A 20291-nucleotide genomic window follows, 5' to 3' on the forward strand; every position below is an offset into this window, starting at 1 on the left:
CCACCAGGGAAGCCCTGCATACTGATTTTTGACTGTTAATTGTTAGTTTTTTTTATTTCCTGGGTCCTAAGGAAAGTGACTTTACTTCCTCAAGCCTCAGTTTCCCATTGGTACAATAAGGTGGTAAATATACCTACCTCACAGAATCATTGTGAGGATTGAATGAAATAACACACGTAAAGCACATGGGCCCTGCTCATAGTAAATATTCGATAAAAGTTCATTCCCTTCATCCTTTAAATACGTAACTGTTTATCAGACTACCTTTAATTTAATGGCATTCTCTTCTACTCCCTCAGATAGTTATGACCAGAGTGCATTACAGGCAGTTCAGCTGGAAGACGGCACCACAGCTTACATCCACCATGCAGTGCAAGTCCCACAGTCTGACACCATCTTGGCAATTCAGGCTGATGGGACAGTGGCAGGTCTACACACTGGGGATGCCACGATCGATCCCGACACCATCAGTGCTTTGGAACAGTATGCAGCAAAGGTACAGCATTTTACAATGTGAAGAACATCCCAGATACAGCTTCTTTATCTTTCACTAAAAGAAAAGAAAGCAAAAAAAAAAATAACAAACTAGGAAGTCAGAGTCAAAATCAGACAGCATCAAGGAGAAGATCAGCATTTATCTTAAAAGAAGTGAAGGGTAGAAAGAAACATTTGAAGACAAAAAAAGGAATGGAGTAAAAGCTTATAGAAGAGAAATGGGTGGCAGGTAATTCACACAAAGATATACTCAAGTATGAGTGCCATAAAAGAAACAATGAGGTATAGATGGAACTGCTTATGAATTATAAAGTAGAAACTAGAGTTTGGAAAAGGTGAAGGAAAATCTCAATTAAGTTTTACATCAAAAGAGCTGTGTTTTTTTTCCTGCATTGAAATTATATCATTTATATAATTTAAAAGGTTTTTCCCCCATTTTTTATAATGGAAATTTTCAAACATAAACAGAAATAAATGATAATGTACCCATGTACTTATGTCCCAGCCTAAACAGTTATCAATATGTGAAATTTTTTTTAAGCTTTATTTTATTCCTATAGGTGTCCATTGATGGAAGTGAAAGCGTAACAGGTTCAGGAATGATTGGAGAAAATGAGCAAGAGAAAAAAATGCAGGTATGTAAGGCTACTTTTTTATATTAGAATCTCTTTCTCTTAGCATTTCTGAGCCCTTCTAGGGATGAAAGCAAGAACTCACTACCTCCCTAGGAATATCTTACCAGTTCAGAAAAACCGTGTATGCATTAGGCAGCAGCTTTCTCAGATTACCTCCTCAGGTCCCAGAATTCATTATATGGATGAAAGTGGCACTAAAGAAATAGAAATATCACAGAAATCCAGATGAAGCTTGTGTTCTGGAGTCCAAAGCAGTTTTGGAGACCAGGCGGTCTTCTGTCTGCCCCACCCTCGGCAGTTTGTGGATCCTTTTTCTGGGCCTTCACCCTTACTGTGACTGACTAACCCTTGCTACTTTGGTTTTTATATGTTTTTGTTTCTTCTGTTTACAACTGATTCCTTCCATACTTTCCTTTTCAACTTCTGGAGAGAAGGTCCAGTCTAGCTAATTGTCATTGTTCCTTCCGGGCAAAGCTGTTTTTACTGCTTCTACCAGATTCCTTCCTGGGCTGAAGTTGGCTACAGGTTGGCTGCCCTTGATTCAGATGCTCACCTTGTGTCCAGTGCTTGGCTATCCCTTACCCAAATAACAGCCTAGAGCTGCAGAGCCTCACCAAGGTTTGTAGTTAAGTACAGAGTAGTCACAGATGCATTCTGGGAGATCTACAAGTTAAATTTCAAGACTCTGTTATGAATTATGTATTTTTGTGTTTGTTTGAGGGGTTGGTGTTTGTGTGGGTGGATGTTCTTGGAGCTTATATAATCACTGTAGTATATTACTGCTTTAATGCTGCTCCTTTTTTTCTCAGTGATTATCTCTAGTATTTGGCTGACTGCTCCCTCATAGTTTTTTGCAGTCTTCCAAGTGTTTTTATCATATTTAACTCCTAAAGTTATTGCTTCAGGGCAACACTTTTTAACTTGAGCATTAGCATCACCACTTAATGCCATTGAGTAGTACTGTTGGGGGTTATCAAGAAGATTTTATATTTATAATAATAATAAATAATAAAAGAGGGCTTCCCTGGTCGCGCAGTGGTTGAGAGTCCGCCTGCCGATGCAGGGGACGCGGGTTCATGCCCCGGTCCAGGAGGATCCCACGTGCCGCGGAGCAGCTGGGCCCGTGAGCCATGGCCGCTGAGCCTGCACGTCCGGAGCCTGTGCTTCGCAATGGGAGAGGCCACAACAGTGAGAGGCCCGCGTACTGCAAAAAAAAATAATAATAATAAAATAATAATAAAAGAAATCACTGGTAAAAATTTGATGCTTTTAAACATTGCTGGATAGCCAGTATTTCTGTTTATCACTGAAGTAATGCCATGAAGTAGCAGTAATATAAACACAGTTTGTAAATCATTAAGCCCACCAGCTTTGAAACTACATGATTCTTGGCAAAATTTTCAAGTCTTTGAATTCATAAAATGAGACTTTAATATTTTTTATACTGCAGTATGTCAAATCTATCAAAGTCAAACTCTACTAAAATGCAAACACAGTGTAAATATATACAAGAGATGTAGGTCAGTGCCTTGGAGTGGCCCAATAGGGTTCTGTCTCTTATTAGTGCCTAACAATTAAGTTTTTAAATAATAGAATATTTTTAAAGAAAGATAGTTGTAACTACACTTGTAGTAAACTAGAATAGGTCTTACAAAAAAATGAGTGAATTTACCATTGGTCCATATAACATTATACTATTAACATAAAATTCTATTACGATCAATAATTAATTTCTGAACCCAGAAACATACTAGGAATTCAGAACTGCTGAAACAGAATGTCGTAAAAAACACGCTTACTCTTTATCTGCAGATATATAACCATTTGGTGTTTGTGCCAACAGACAAAGAAAATGAAGAAAGTTGAATAGGATTTTTGTTCTGACTGTAGCTTTTTCTCCTTTTCCCTTTGTACCTCTCCTTTACAGACTAGATCTATGCTGTCCAAATGTTGTTGCTACTGAGCACTTGAAAAGTGACTAGTCAGAATTGGCATGTGCCGTGAGTGTAAAATACATACCAGAGTTCAAAGACTTACGATGAAAATAAGAATGTAGGGCTTCCCTGGTGGCGCAGTGGTTGAGAGTCCTCCTGATGCAGGGGATGCGGGTTTGTGCCCCTTGACGGGAAGATCCCACATGCCGCGGAGTGGCTGGGCCCGTGAGCCATGGCCGCTGAGCCTGCGCTCTGCAACGGGAGAGGCCACAACAGTGAGAGGCCCGCGTACCGCAAAAAAAAAAAAAAAAAAAAAGAATGTAAAATATCTCATTAATAATGTCTCCTGTTGATTACATGTTGAAATGATAATATTTTGGACATACTAGGTAAAATAATTACTAAAATTAATTTCACCTGTTTCTTTTTAAATGTAGTTACTAGAACATTTAAAATTATATATGTGGGGACTTCCCTGGTGGTGCAGTGGTTAAGAATCTGCCTGCCGGTGCAGGGGACACAGGTTCCATCCCTGGGAAGATCCCACGTGCCGCAGAGCAGCTAAGCCCGTGCACCACAACTACTGAAGCCCGCGTGCCTAGAGCTTGTGAGCCACAACAAGAGAAACCACCTCAATGAGAAGTCTGCGCACCACCACGAAGAGTAGCCGCTGCTCGCCGCAGCTAGAGAAAGCCCGCGCACAGCAACAAAGACCCACCATGGCCAAAAAAAAAAATTATATATATGGCTTGTATTTGTGACTTATATTTCTCTTCATTAAGTGCTAGACCAGAAGTTCCTGAATCTTCTATCCTCCAAAACAATTGAGTACCATAGTTGAGGTTGAGGACCCAATACATGGTATTAAAAGGTCAAAATATCCCAGAAGAACCCCTGCAAATAAGCAGGACCTGTAACGTCTTGATTTGTCTCTTAGTACTCATCCTACTTCTGCCAGAGTTGCTTAAGAAGTTGTAATTCTGTGTCTGGCTGAACTTTAAAGTAAAGAGGTCTATACCTAATGTGATAGATTTTTTTACAGTCTTGTTTCAAAGCTTTATTTTTTTTTCATTGTGATGCTTACAGTTTAGAGCTTTTTCTTTCATCTATAACATAAGCATACTAGTTATGCTGCTGAGCTGATCTCTTACTTGAAACCAGATTTCATAGAACAAGAAAGACCTAGAGTATCTAAAACATAATGTGCTCGTGGGAAGGCAGTTTTGCCCCCTAGGGGACATTTGGCAGCGTCTGAAGACAAGTTTGGTCGTCACAACTGGGGACATCTACTGGGTAGATGTCCTGTGAGGCATAGAACAGCCCCACTACAACAAAGAATTATTCTGTTCAAAATGTCAGTAGTACCGAATTTGTTTTTTTGTTGTTTTTTTGGGGTTTTTTTGGTGGTATGCGGGCCTCTCACTGTTGTGGCCTCTCCCGTTGCGGAGCACAGGCTCCGGACACGCAGGCTCGGCGGCCATGGCTCACAGGCCCAGCCGCTTCACGGCATGTGGGATCTTCCCAGACCGGGGCACGAACCCGTGTCCCCTGCATCGGCAGGCGTACTCTCAACCACTGCGCCACCAGGGAAGCCCCAGTAGTACCGAATTTGAAAACACTCATCTGAAGTACTCTGTTTAAGGATGCCCATGTGTTCAGTTGTAAGAACCATAAGGATGATGGGATATGTGTGTTTCAGGGAGGCTATGACTGTTGTCATCGCTTTCTAGCTACACCACCCTTAGTTAAGCAGAACAGTGTGCTATTAAAGTAACATGTAATTTGTAATAAAAACATCTCAGTCGAGCTTCCATTCTGCTATGTGTGACTGTGGGCAAATTACTTAATTTCTCTGGATCTGAGACTTATTAGCTAAATGAGAACAATAATCTTTGCCTTACCCATCTCGTGGGGTTATGAAAACCAAATGAGAGTTTCATTTGATTAATATTTTAGGTAACACATGAGTAATTTGTAAATGTGTTAGCATCCTGCAGCATTGTTGATGCTTTACATGTTCTGTTAGAATCCAAGGCTCTTTTTCATGGTTTCCATTAGTTTTGACTTCATTAAAAACTAATTTTATTTACATTGGAGATCAAAGTCCTTTGGCTTGGCAGTTTTTTAAAAATAAATTTATTTTTATTTATTTATTTTTGGCTGCATTGGGTCTTCGTTGCTATGCGGGCTTTCTCTACTTGTGGTGAGCGGGTACTCCCCTTGGTCGCAGTGCACGTGCTTCTCATTGTGGTGGCTTCTCTTGTTGCGGAGCACGGGCTCTAGGTTCATGGGCTCAGTAGTTGTGGCTCAAGGCTCTAGAGCTCCGACTCAGTACTTGTGGTGCACAGGCTTAGTTGCTCCATGGCATTTGGGATCTTCCTGGACCAGGGCTCGAACCCGTGTCCCCTGCATTGGCAGGCGGATTTTTAACCACTGCGCCACCAGGGAAGCCCCAGAGTCATTTTTGAGCCCAGTATGACAATCTGCATGGATAGGATGTGGCAGCACCATCACCACAGGCCCACAGAGTAGAAAGTCATTCTTCAATTTTCATGGTACCTCAATTTCTAGAATAGGTTATGATCTTTGAAAAAACCTCTGACATCAGTGCAATTGTTTAAAGTCTTCTGTTGAGTTCCAGAGAAGTGATCTTCTACTTAACACTATATAAGTATAGACTAGGATCATATGGATTGTAATGTCTCCCACAGGCGACTCAAATGACCTAACCCCTTCTTTTCCATTGCTTTTGAAATTGAAAATGATTTTTACATTGTTTAGAACATATGTCCTAAAATACATATATACACACACACACTTAATTCCCTGGAGTATGTCAAGGAACACCTGCATATAATGCATTGATGGATGCTCCCTGGCTTGACTTTTCTAGAGTGGGAATCGACCTGTGAGTGCTGACTATGCCCCCTTGTGGATCTCCTTTTGACTTCTTCCAGAGCTGCTGACTTCAGCCATGGAACAGAATTAACCTAACTGGCTCAGCATGTTAGAATCTTCATAAAATGATGACCTGAGTCTGGAAAACCACGTTACAGTTTTATCTTTTTTATCCTGAAAATTGTAATTTCATCTACTTTATTTCTGCATAAATAATTTAAATCATACTTTTTGTTTCATCTAGATTGTCTTACAAGGACATGCAACAAGAGTAACTGCTAAGTCTCAACAGAGTGGAGAGAAGGCCTTTCGATGTGGCTATGACGGATGTGGAAAATTATATACAACAGCTCATCATCTTAAGGTATATATGAAGGAAAGGCTGTGTCTAGTTATGAGAATAGGGCATTAAATGCCAATATAATGTGTTTGCAGTATTCAGACACCATTGTGTTCCGCCACCTATTAAGATACAAATACACTCATATACAAAAGCCTATGCAGATTTTAGAAACTGAACTCTTTGAGGGCTTGGACTATGTTTTCTTCATCTCTGGCTCCCTCATGTCCAGCATACTACGTGACACATGATAGGGGTACTCTACATATTTGAATACATTTTTCTCAAATGTGAAATTTATGTAATTACATGGGAGATATATGTGTAATCATTCCATTAACAGTGATTTGCTGAAATGTAGTGAAAGTTGGTGTTAATTTGTCCTGTTTGTCAAATACATAGGCCAAGTATTTTGATTGCAGCTAAACACAACATACCATGACCTATAAAAATAATACCTAACATTTATTGAATAACGCACAATGTGTCAGGAAGTGTGCAGTTAGCATATTTGGAATAACAGCCCTAGAGCCCATCTCCACTACTTATCAGTGTTTACATGTTACTTGACCTCTTAAGTACCTCATTTTCCTTATCTATAATATTGGATGATAAAAGTACCTCCCTCAACGAGTGGTTGTTAGAATTAAGTTAGTTAATTCTGTACATGTAAAGTACGGAAGAGAATGGCCTGGCATGTGGTAAAGGTTCAGTAAACGTTGGCCATTGTCATGAGTATTCATTTGTCACAGCAGCCCTCTATCATAGGTACTATTATGTCCCCACTTTAGAGAGAGGACTTTGAGGCTGAGAGAAGGCAAGTGCCATGGCCACACCACTGGTCAGCAGTGAAGCCTTGCCTCAGATTGAGGCCCCTCTGCCAGCAGCCTCCACACTCTTAGCCTTATGTTGTGTAGCATCTCCCTGTACTCCTGCGTCTCACCAGATACATGTTCCATTCAAACACCTTTGACCACTCTAGAAAAACTCAAACCTCCAGTATTCCTGTTCCTTATTTATTATTTTTTAATTTATATATATATATATTTTTTTATTTTTGGCTGCGTTGGGTCTCCGTTGCGTCAGGCGGGCTTTCTCTAGTTGCGGCGAGTGGGCTTCTCATAGTGGTGGCTTCTCTTGTTATGGAGCATGGGCTCTAGGCGTGTGGGCTTCAGTAGTTGCAGCACGTGGGCTCAGCAGTTGTGGCACGCAGGCGTCAGTAGTTGTGGCTCATGGGCTCTAGCGTACAGGCTCAGTAGTTGTGGCACACGGGCTTAGTTGCTTCGTGTCATGTGGCATCTTCCCGGACCAGGGATGGAAGCTGTGTCCCCTGCATTGGCAGGCGGATTCTTAACCACTGTGCCACCAGGGAAGTCCCCTGTTCCTTATTTAAAATGAGTACTTCTTAACGTACATTTGGTCTATATTGAGAATTATTGACCTGTAGTTTTTGAGAAAAGAAGTTATCTTTTGTTTTTCAAAAATAACATACAAGCAACAACATAATTCAGCAGTTGGGAAATAAAAAAGGTCTCTGTGGAGACCATCCACTTGTGGAGTGCCTCAAGGAAATAAACTCATGCCCGTGTTTTAATAACAGGTGCATGAGCGATCACACACAGGAGACCGGCCTTATCAGTGTGAGCATGCAGGCTGTGGGAAAGCATTTGCAACAGGTAAAAACATGAATTTTCTTTGTTTCTTGGTTCCACTTGGGGGTCAAGCAGAGGCGGGTCAGAGGCAGGAACTGACCCCTTGCCTTGGTCTGAATTAGTGGGCACACAGTGACTAGTTTTCCAATCTCTCCCTTACTGCCTTTTGTCCTGCTTGCTCTGTTCTCTCTTTGTGTCCTCATTTTGCTCCTCAGACCTGTTGCTGCCTACTGTGTTTGTTATTTCACTCCACACTCTGCTTTCGTTTAGCAGGAAAAACAAAAGTCGAGCATTAAAGCTGACACAGAGTTTAACATTAGGACGGACCTTAGGGGGAACCATGGGAAATGGGGGCTTAGCAGTGGGACGGGTCCTGCCCAGGTACACATCCAGGAGGGCCAGGACCGTTGCCAGGCCTCCTGACTTCACCCTATTCCTCATTCCATGTCGCGATTCTTTTTGGTTTTGCTTCTCAGGATTTTTTCTTTTTTATTATGAAAATTTACAAAAATTTATATAAATGAAAAATAATGTTATAGTATACCACCATAAACAGTTCAGCATGCATATCAGTAACTAACACTTTCAATATTTGTTTATATTTCTTTTTTGAGGTAAAATTTACATATAGTTTACAGTACAAATATTAATTGTAACATTCTATAAGGTTTTTTTTCCTGTATTCATCCATTTATTCATTTATTTATTTTTAAAAAAATTTTATTGGAGTATAGTTGATTTACAGTGTTGTGATAGTTTCAGGTGTACAGCAAATGAATCAGTTATACATATTCATATATCCACTCTCCCCCCTTTTTTTTTTAGATTCTTTTCCCATATAGGCCATTACACAGTACTGAGTAGAATTCCCTATGCTATACAGCAGGTTCTTACTAGTTATTTTATATATAGTAGTGTGTATATGTCAGTCTGAGTCTCCCAGTTTATCCCTCCCACCCCCCACTTATCCCCTGGTAACCGTAAGTTTGTTTTCTACATCGTGACTCTACTTCTGTTTTGTAAATAAGTTCATTTGTACCTTTTTTTTTAGATTCCACGTATAAGCGGGTATCATATGATACTTGTCTTTCTGTGTCTGACTTACTTCACTCACTATGGCAATCTCTAGGTCCACCCATGTTCTGCAAATGGCATTATTTTGTTCTTTTCTATGGCTGAGTAATATTCCATTGTATATATGTACACATCTTCTTTATCCATTCCTCTGTTGATGGATGTTTAGGTTGCTTCCATATCCTGGCTATTGTAAATAGTGCTGCAGTGAACATTGGGGTACATGTATCTTTTTGAATTATGGTTTTCTCCGGGTATCATGTCTTGATTCTACTTCAAGATTTTGGGGTATGAGTTGTAAACATCTAATAAGATTGGGGCACTTTAAAAAAAGAAGCACACAATCTCTTCTAGACAGAGATGAAACTATTGAATTTTCAGCAGGACAGTCCTGAGTTGTCATACTCCTGTACCTTTTTAATAGTTATTCTGTTGTGTTTGCCTAGTATTATATCCTTGGTGTTTACTGTATTTTTCAGTAACTTAATCTCAATGGGCATGCTTAGAGGGGTCTTGTGTAATTACATTTCTTTTAAATTTTTCTTAAAGGTTATGGATTAAAAAGTCATGTCAGAACTCATACAGGAGAAAAGCCATATCGGTGTTCAGAAGATAATTGTACTAAATCTTTCAAAACTTCAGGAGATCTACAAAAACATATCAGAACTCATACAGGTACTGGTGTGAAGAAATGTCATATCTAGGCCAGGAGTTCTTAATCTGCAGGAAGGGACTTGGGGAAGTAGTTTCTGGAAGCGTTTCAGGGAGTCAACATCAAGGGCTTCTCTTAAACTCCCAAAACTCCATGCAGTTTGCCATTCGTGCATGTATGCTTCTTTCCAGGATGAGGGCCTGTAACACTGTTAGATTCTCAAAGGGGTTCATGTTCCAAGAGATTAACAATGGCTCTAGACCACCAACCCTCTCAGTTTTCAGGAATTATTTGAGCAGCAGGCTTATTTACCTAGGATTATACATCTACTTAGTAGCCCAACAGAGACCAGAACCTAAGGCACCCAATTCCTTCTCAGTTTAGTACTGCTTCTTCTGCATTAAGCTGCTTCTAAAAAAAGTGTCTGAACCCCTCACAGCCCCTCAGAAAGAAAGGCTTGTTACTTCCTTGTGATCATCTCCCCTATCCTTAAATACCTTCTCTGCTTTTCCTAAAGGGTACTTTGTTCTTATCTTCCCTCCCCTCCCCTCCCCTCCTTGTACTTGATTATTTGCAGATTGGTAATATAAAGGTAATTATTTGCTTTGGATCAGAGCTGGAAGAGTTTCAGAAACTGTTGATAAGAGATGCTATTATAAGCTGTTGACTAAATAGTATAGCATAAGGTCCTTTAGTTTGAGATTTTACTGCAGATGTTTTAAACATAGTGTTATCGCTTTGTCCCCAAATACTTCTAAGTATTCTGAGGTAGTTTAGCAGATTTTCATGGAGGATTCTTCATTAAAGTTTAACTTTTAGTTCAAATATGATCCCAAATCGGCTTTGCTTTACAGTGTTCAGGAACAAAGCTGTAGGTCCCTGCTTCTATTTCATTCGTGCTCTTAGTTTTATCTGTTATATCAGAGGCAAGCGTCTCCAAGCTCCTGAGAATAGTAATATATTCAGCAAGTATTTTTGATTCATATTATGTGTTAGACACTAGATTTAAAAAAAACCAAAAATCCTTTTTCTTCAAGTATTATAGAATAAATAAAGTAGGAGGTAAGCTTTTAGGGGATTCTAGGGTTGTTCTACCTTAATCCTTATTCTTGACTCTGTTTTTCTTTTGTATTTCTTTATGGTATGTATTTCTTTGTCTTCTTTTCTCGGCTCATTTTTTAATATGCCTTTCTGGGTAATTCCATCTTGGAAAGTCATGTAATCAGTGATGAGTTTTGAATACTATTCAGGTTTTCCTATGTAAATTTAAGTTTGGAGTAGACGATGCTGTTGACAGAAAAAAAGAGAAAAAAACTCAAATGGAAGCTCAATACAAAAAGGCTAGAGTCTGAGCATGAATGATCCTAGGCAGAATTGAAGGATAAGACATTTCAATTTTCTGTGTATTTTTGCACCATTTAATGTATTTCCCTTTGTGTTTTCAGGAGAAAGGCCCTTTAAATGTCACTTTGAAGGCTGTGGTCGGTCTTTCACAACATCGAATATCAGAAAAGTGCATATTAGGACACACACAGGAGAAAGACCTTATTACTGCACAGAACCAGGATGTGGGAGGGCATTTGCCAGTGCAACCAATTATAAAAACCATGTGAGGATACACACAGGTAACGGTCTCTAGTTCTTGGTCTTCTGTCTTTCAAGGCTCAGTTGAATTCCTGCCTCTCCTATAAACCATTTACAAGTAATCTCTTCCCTCCTTCCTGCTACTTGGCATGGTAGAAATGGATTATGCAACTTGAAAAAACTTCACCTTAGTATTTTTACATTTATTTATTCAACAGTTATTGACCATCTGCTGTGTGTTCCCCTGCCAGGCACCGGAAATACAGAGACAGACAAGATATTGTCCAGGACAGTTGATTTAGGGAGGGATAGTAGACATAATTATTGCAGAGTGTCTATGGATATATATTTTTTAACAGCTTTATTGAGATATAGTTCACGTACTGTACAATTCATCCATTTAAAGTATATGATTCAGTGTTTTTATTATATTCACAGGGTTGTACAACCATCACCAAAATCCAATTTTAGAACATTTTCATCTCACCTGAAAGAAACTCCATACTTGTTAGCAGTCTTCTCCACCCTACCCCCCAGCCATAAGCAATTATAGATTTTCCCATTCTGAATATTTCATATAGATGTACAGTATATGGTGTTTATTGTCTGGTTTCTTTCCCTTAGCATAATAGTACTGAGGTTCAGCCATATCATATCAGTAGTTCTTTGCTTTTTAATTACTGACTAGTATTCCTTTATACGAATGCATCAAATTTTATTTATCAGTTTACCAGTTACTTTCACTTTTTGGCTATTATGAATAATGCTGCTGGAGTATTCATGTACAATTTTTTGTGTGGATGTGTGGTGTTTTTTTTTGGCTGCACCACACAGCTCTTGGGATCTTAAGTTCCCTTGCCAGGGATTGAACCTGGGCCCTTGGCAGTGAGAACGCAGAGTCCTAACCACTGGACCGCCAGGGAATTCCCTTTTTTTTTTTTTTTTTTGGTTATCTTGGGTATATACCTAGGAGTGGAATTGTTGGATCTTATGATAACTTTGTTTAACATTTTGAGGAACTGCCAAATTGTTTTCCAAAGTGGCTGCAACATTTTACATTCTCACAAGCAATGTATGAGGGTTCCAATTTCTCCACATCCTAGCAAACAGTTGTTGTTATCTCTCTTTTTGATTATAGCCATCATAGTGTGTGTGAAGTGGTATCTACCTCATTGTGCTTTTGATTTGTATTTTCCTAGTGTGCTAATGATGTTGAGCATCTTTTTATGTGCTTGTTGGCCATTTGTATGTATTTTGAGGGGAAATGTCTATTCAGATTCTTTGCCCATTTTTTAAATTGGGTTGTCTTTTTTTTTTGTTGGGTTATAAGAATTCTTTATTATATTCTGCATACAAGTCCCTTGTTAGGTATGTGATTTACAGATATTTTTTCCTGATTTTGTGGGATTTTTTTTTCAATTTCTTGATGGTGTCATTTGTAGCTCAAAACTTTTTAATTTTTTATTTTTTGGCCACACTGCATGGTTTGCAGGATTCCTAGTTCCCCAACCAGGGATCATACCCGGCCCCCTGCAGTGAAAGCGCCGAGTCCTAACCACTGGACTGCTGGGGAATTACCCAAAACTTTTTAATTTTTTTAAAATTAGAGTATAATTGTTTTACAATGTTGTGTTAGTTTCTGCTGTACAATGAAGTGAATCAGCTATATGTATACCTATATCCCCTCCCTCTTAGACCTCCCTCCCACCCTCCCCCATCCCACCCATCTAGGTCGCCACAGAGCACCAAGCTGAGCTTCCTGTCCTTTATAGCATGTTCCTGCTAGCTATCTGTTTTACGCATGGTAGTGTATATATATGAATCCTAGTCTCCCAATTCGTCCCACCCTCCCCTTAAAACGTTTTAATTTTGATTCTCCACTTTGTGGTTGTATTTTTTTATATTTGAAGTATGGTTGATTTATAATATTGTGTTAGTTTCAGATGTTTTTTTTTTTTTCGGTACATGGGCCTCTCACTGTTGTGGCCTCGCAGGCTCAGCGGCCATGGCTCACGGGCCTAGCCACTCCGCGGCATGTGGGATCTTCCTGGACCGGGGCACGAACCCGTGTCCCCTCCATCGGCAGGCGGACTCTCAACCACTGCGCCACCAGGGAAGCCCAGATGGTTGTATTTTTGATGTGAATGGAAAGGTGAATGAGAGGGAGATTTTTTTTGGGTTTTTTTGGGGTTTTTTTTTTTTTTTTTTTTGCTGTTCACGGGCCTCTCACTGTTGTGGCCTCTCCCGCTGTGGAGCACAGGCTCCGGATGCGCAGGCTCAACGGCCATGGCTCACGGGCCCAGCCGCTCTGCGGCATGTGGGATCCTCCTGGCCCAAGGCACAAACCTGTGTCCCCTGCATCAGCAGGCAGACCCTCAACCACTGCACCACCAGGGAAGCCCGAGAGGGAGATTTTTAATGTATTGTTTTTATTACTGATATTAAGAGTAAACTTGTGATAATTCAAAGTGAAAAGACATTTTTGAAGAATGGAACTTTAGTTGTGTAAGTTAGTCTGCATTCTGCAGACCCCTGGATATCTCTGGAAATGTTTTCGGGCATTTACAACAATCCGTTTCCTTTGAAAATGGTACATTAACAAGTTTTGAATACTGCTATGGACAGAGGGGAAGCCTTAAGAGGATTTCAAGAAAATTTGTTTTTTTAGGAAAAAAATCACTCTGTCAATGCCATAGAAAGAAGTTAAAGGGAGATGAGACCATAAGCAAGGAGACTGATTAAGGGCCATTCGAATATTTGAAGTGAGTGAGATGGAGAAGGATAAAAATGAAAGACATTGAAGAGGTATCAGCAAAGGACCTGGTGACCAAGTTAGTCATGAGGAAGGATGTGGAGAAGAGAAAATCCTATTGCACTGTTGGTGGGAATGTAAATGGGTACAGCCACTATGGAAAACAATATGGAGGTTCCTCAAAAAATTAAAAATAGAACTACCATACGATCCAGCAGTTCCACTTCTGGGTATTTTAATGAAGAAAACAAAAACACTAATTCAAAAAGGTATATACACCCCTGTGTTCATTGCAGCATTATTTACAGTAGCCAAGATATGGAAGCAACCTAAGTATCCATTGATAGATGAATGGATAAAGATGTGATACACACAGGGACTTCCCTGGTGGTCCAGTGGCTAAGACTCCATGCTCCCAATGCAGGGGGCCCGGGTTCAGTCCCTGGTCAGGGAACTAGATCCCACATGCCTCAACTAAGAGATTGCATGCCGCAATTAAAGATCCTGCATGCCACAACTAAAAGATCCCACATGCTGCAATTAAAGATCCCACATGCTGCAACTAAAAGATCCCGCATGCCGCAACTAAGACCCGGCACAGCCAAATAAATAAATATTAAAAAAAAAAGATTTGATACACATACAATGGAATATTAGCCATAAAAAAGAATGAAATCTTGCCATTTTTGACAACATGGATACCTAGAGGGTATTAAGCTAAGTGAAATAAGTCAGACAGAGAAAGACAAATACCATATAATTTCACTTATGTGGAGCTTAAAAATAAAACACAAACGTAAAACAAAAACAGACACGTGGATAGAGAAAACAAACCTGGTAGTTGCCAGAGGGGAGGGGGTTGGGGGATGAGTGAAATTGAGGCGAGGGAGATTAAGAGGTACAAACTTCCAGGTATAAAATAAATGAGTCAAGGGATATACAGCATAGGGAATTTAGTCAATATTGTAATAACTTGGTACGTTGATAGATGGTAACTAGACATCATGGTGATCATTTCGTAATGTATAAAAATATTGAATCAGTATGCTATACACGTGAAACTAATGTAATATTGTAAGTCAATTATACTTCAATTTAAAAAAGTATAATTTCAAGACAAAAACAAAACAACCCCCCTCCCACCAAAAATACAAATTCATTTCCATCTTGACTGTGGTTTGGTGCCACCTAGTGGCAGTTTCTGCTCCAGCCTAAATATGAATAGGGCTGGTTCTCTGAGTTGGAATTGCCTGACATTTCCCTGCCTGGCCTTGCCCTTGTCATATCTCCCCCACAACCATTCCCCAAGATAAGAACTTTAACCTGCCCTGCTTTGAGAATGAAGGCTGGGCAAAGGACAGAAGCAATCTCAATTACTAATGTCTAAGATGTATGTTATAGATTACATTAGTGATTTTATTATTTGTGGTTGGTTTTACTGTGTTCAGAACCATGGACAAAGATGGAGTTAACCCAAGAAAGGTGTAAAATGAGAACAAACTGGGATATGCATATGTATACACACATAAGCACATTTTAGAGATTATATGAGTTCACACCAGTACCTCCAATTCCAGCTCATCTTACAGAGCTCTTTTCTTCCCTCATTCTGTATTTGTATGTCCCTTCTTCCATAGTAAGTGCTCTGGCTTCCAGCAGCATTGACACATTTATGCATTGCTTAATCCTGTATTATACCTAAAATAGTTTCAGAGTTGTTTTGCCCATAACACTACAATAAACAAGCCTACCAAGAAGAATTAAAGATTTGTTTGCAGTTTTCCCCACTCCAGCCTAGTCCAAGACTGAGAGCATTAGTCAAATACTGTGTGTATGAGTTACTTTAATTAGTTTATTCTCCCCCTGCTACCCCCAACCCTGGCCCTGGCCCCCATACCCCTTCTAAGTGGTTACAAGTATTCATTTAAACTAAGGTTAGGGGGACTTCGCTGGTGGCGCAGTGGTTAAGAATCTGCCTGCCAATGCAGGGGACACAGGTTTGAGCCCTGGTCCTGGAAGATGCCACATGACGCAGAGCAACTAAGCCTGTGCACCACAACTACTGAGCCTGCGATCTAGAGCCTGTGCTCCGCAGCAAGAGAAGCCACCACAATGAGAAGCCCACACACCACAACGAAGAGTAGCCCCCACTCACCGCAGCTAGAGAAAGCCCGAGCGCGAAACGAAGACCCAATGCAGCCATAAATAAATAAATAAATAAATTTATAAAAGAAAAAATACTACAGTTAGGTTAATTTGTGCCAGTTTGCTCTCAGTGTTAGATTCCCCCCACTACATATTAACAGTGTCTAGATATTTTATGATATTAAATAATTATTTTTGATTTTGTTATTTAAAAACATCCATCTTTTATACAATCTGAAATATTTATAGATGAGATAGAATGCTATCTGGAGCTGTTTCAGAATAATCCAGGGTGGGAAGAGGGGGCAGAAATATGTGGTGAATAAATGAAACTATATTGGCCATAAATTGATAGTTGAAGCTAGATGATTGGTACATGGGGGTTTACTGCACTGTTTCTCTATACTTTTGTGTATGTTTGAAATTTTCTATAATGAAAAGTTATAAAAATATATGTACTGCCTACATTGTTCTCAGACTGTTTCATGGAAAAAGAATTACTTTGTATTGAGTTGTTTTTAGTGAACATTTAATAGCTTTTGACTGGATGCAAGAAGTCAAGTGAAGTTAATATAAAATGTGTGTCCTTTTAGATTTACTGAAGTGTCCAAACTATGTTTCATAGACTTTTTAGAAAATCTTTGTTTATTATCCTTATAAAACCCTGAGGGTGGGACTTCTCTGGTGGCACAGTGGTTAAGACTCTGCGCTCCCAGTTCAGGGGGCCTGGTTTCAATCCCTGGTCAGGGAACTAGATCCCACATGCATGCCATGACTAAGAGTTCGCATGCCACAGCTAAGGAGCCCGCCTGCTGCAACTAAGGAGCCCTTCTGCCGCAACTAAGGAGCCCATGTGCCACAACTAAGACCCGGTGCAACCAAAAAAAATATATATATATATGTATATATATATATTGGGACTTCCCTGGTAGTGCAGTGGATAAGACTGCGCTCCCAATGCAGGGGGCCTGGGTTCAATCCCTGGTCAGGGAACTAGGTCCCACGTGCATGCCGCAACTAAAAGTTCGCATGCCACACAACTAAGGAGCCCGCCTGCTGCAACTAAGGAGGCTTGGAGCCCCAACTAAGTAACCCGCCTTCCACAGCTAAGACTTGGTGCAACCAAATAAATAAAATTTTTTAGAAAATAAATAAATAAATATTTTTAAAAAAACCCTTAGGGTGGGCTTCCCTGGTGGCGCAGTGGTTGAGAGTCCGCCTGCCGATGCAGGGGACACAGGTTCGTGCCCCAGTCTGGGAAGATCCCACATGCTGCGGAGCGGCTGGGCCCATGAGCCATGGCCATTGAACCTGCGCGTCCAGAGCCTGTGCTCCGCAACGGGAGAGGCCACAACAGTGAGAGGCCCACGTACCACAAAAAAAAAAAAAAAAAAAAAAATCCTTAGGGTAAGCTACATTAGTTACACTAATAATTGCATTTATTATTGCCATTATTAGTAAAGTATCACTAGTGATATCTAGATTATCTAGTTACAGGTAACAATAACAGGTTTCACCAAATCTTAGAGTTAACTGGGCAATAAACATCTCCATCCTTATTTTTCACATCCCTTGAAATTAAGGGGAAAGTGGTGTTCAGGCATGGGATGAAACTCAGGGTGCAGACCACCTTTTGAGCCAAGTTGAAACCATAGTTAAGGAGTCTTTTCTTGTGCACTGCCTCCTAGCAGGATAGAAAGGGATTTGACAGCTATTTATTTTTGCCACTAGAGGTTCGCTCTCTCTGCCCCCTCCCCCACTCTCCTCCCCCTCCCCCCACCAGAAGGTATGGAATGATTATGCCTTCGTAGGTAAAAGTTGATTTTTTTGTATGTGTGTGCTGTTCTTTACTTAGGGGAAAAGCCATATGTTTGTACAGTCCCTGGGTGTGACAAAAGGTTCACAGAATATTCCAGTTTGTACAAACATCATGTTGTTCACACTCACTCCAAACCGTACAACTGTAACCACTGTGGGAAGACATACAAGCAGATCTCCACGCTGGCCATGCACAAACGGACAGCTCACAATGACACTGAGCCCATTGAGGAGGAGCAGGAAGCGTTTTTTGAGCCTCCCCCAGGTAAGGGTTTTTTCCAGTATATCTGTGTCTGTGTTTGAAAATCAATAGGTATGAACATAATTTATGACTTAAAGCATTTTCTCAAATCATAAAGTTTTTCAAATAGTCACACAAACATCATTTACAGCTGTGATGATTGCTATCAAAGAAAGGCACTTAATGCTCTGGGATATAAGAGGGGAAGTTAGTCTAGTCTCGTAGGTCAGAGAAGGCTCCCCTGAGGAAGTGATTTTTGGAGAGATCTACAGGGTGAATAGGGGTTAACTTGGTGTAGAGTCAGGGATGTGGGGGGTTGGGGGGGTGGTAAACAGGGAGCAAAGGCAAGAGAACGTTCCAAATAGAGGGGTTGGCACAAACGAAAAGCCCTGAGGTGGGAGAGAGCAAAGTAAATTGGAGAGACTCAAAGAAGCCTGGCCAGCATGGCACTTCTGCCTGGGAAGGTGGTATGAAATGAGACCGCACAGCAAGGCAGGGGCAGCCTAGACTATTTGGGTGTATTAAGATGTTGGTCTTAATCATAAGAGCGGTGAAGCACTCCCAGATAATTCAGTAGTGTTGTAGGAGACAAAAACATTCATTTCAATAAGGATAAACCCTTGGAAAAAATATTTTAGAGAATTAGATTCTATGATTTCAGTTAAATAAATCACAGTTAAATAGGTAAAATGAAGTAGGTTTTTCTAAAACAAACAAAAAATATGTTGTCGTGTTTCATTGAGTACCTCCTAAATGGAGTAAATTTGAAAATTAAAACATCTTTACCCATTCTTAGCAACTAGTATTGAAGGGTTGAAAAACATTTAGGTGGGAAAAAAATGGTTGGAGAATAAGGAAAAGAACAGATCATTCACTGTCTACTCAAATAATTCCCTGTAGTTCTTATTTGTCTTTTCAGATATCAATCATGTGATAGTAAGAAAATAACAATTCCTTCACTCTTCTATTTTTAAATTTTTTTATTTTTGGCCACGCCACATGGCTTGTGGGATCTTAGTTCCCTGACCAGGGATTGAACCCCAGGTCCGTGGTAGTGAAAGTGCCTAACCACTGGACCACCAGGGAATTCCCCAAAATTCCTTCACTCTTGAATGCTATGCTGTTTTCTAGCCAAAGCAGTGTAAGTGTGCATGGTTAGATATTATTACAACAGCTGCTAGATCGTTGCAATTAGAAAGCAGACTTTCATGATGTCAAACTTAGGTTTAAGACTGTTCCTCTTTTAAGCTTCCTCAGTCTCTTCCTTAAATGTTGATATTTCAAATTGTCAGAATTTCTTGTGTTCTAGAAGATAAACTATAATAATAGACATTTTGTTAAAAAAATTAAAGTAAGATTGTTTTTCCAAGAATAAGGATGGGCTTATGTTCCTTTTCTCCCATATGGTCCCCTAGGTTTTGAACCCATTGGAATAATGGTATAATAATAAATAGCCATGGAACAGAACAAAAAGAAATGAAGTAATGAGTGTCATAGAGATTACACCATGATGACTATAGCTGTATGAGTGTAGGCATCAACCATAACTTTGAGAAGTACTCATAAATTAGCATATAAAGTCCTTCTTTGAAGGAAAAAAAAATATTTACCCTTTTTCTGGCATCATGAGAGGTGGAAAGCAATAGAAGAGAGGGATCAGTAATCTTCCTGGTTGCCAAGTACGGCAGTAATTGACTATTGAAATTGCTGTTTACTTGCTGGTTCTTTGTGAAATAAAGTGGAGGGGGGCTCCTGTTCTGTTACTTACTAAATGGTTAACCTTAACCCAGATAATATGCCATTACGTTGTCTTTACACAATGATGTCACTGTGTACTGATGACTTATAATCAGTCACTTGTGTTAAAAGAGTAAGTAACTTAGTGTTAGTACGTTGTGTTTACATACCATTCTGGTTTTGTGGTTAATGTTTATGAAGGTTGTCTTATCATTTTTAGCAGCTTCTTAAGTGACTGCAAGGACTTAGTGCATACTTGCCATGTTGGAAGGGTTATTTGCCAGTTAGTCTCCCTGTACAGTTCCCCCACTCCCTGCCCCAGCACACATGCATG

General features: G+C 40.0%; 1 protein-coding gene across 3 annotated transcripts in view; it reads left to right on the top strand.

Annotated features, from left to right (window-relative positions):
* The window catches only part of ZNF143 (zinc finger protein 143), a 58233-nt gene that overhangs the window by 20475 nt on the left and 17467 nt on the right, over positions 1 to 20291 (top strand). For all 3 annotated transcript variants that reach the window (XM_060103352.1, XM_060103350.1, XM_060103351.1), the window contains exons 6-12: positions 300 to 496; positions 1056 to 1130; positions 6207 to 6326; positions 7903 to 7978; positions 9578 to 9703; positions 11126 to 11305; positions 18017 to 18244. In XM_060103352.1, coding sequence (XP_059959335.1) covers positions 300 to 496; positions 1056 to 1130; positions 6207 to 6326; positions 7903 to 7978; positions 9578 to 9703; positions 11126 to 11305; positions 18017 to 18244 — 1002 coding nt within the window. The remainder of the gene's footprint in view (positions 1 to 299; positions 497 to 1055; positions 1131 to 6206; positions 6327 to 7902; positions 7979 to 9577; positions 9704 to 11125; positions 11306 to 18016; positions 18245 to 20291) is intronic.

Source organism: Mesoplodon densirostris, chromosome 7, assembly GCF_025265405.1.
Source record: "Mesoplodon densirostris isolate mMesDen1 chromosome 7, mMesDen1 primary haplotype, whole genome shotgun sequence".
Taxonomy (NCBI): Eukaryota; Metazoa; Chordata; class Mammalia; order Artiodactyla; family Ziphiidae; genus Mesoplodon; species Mesoplodon densirostris.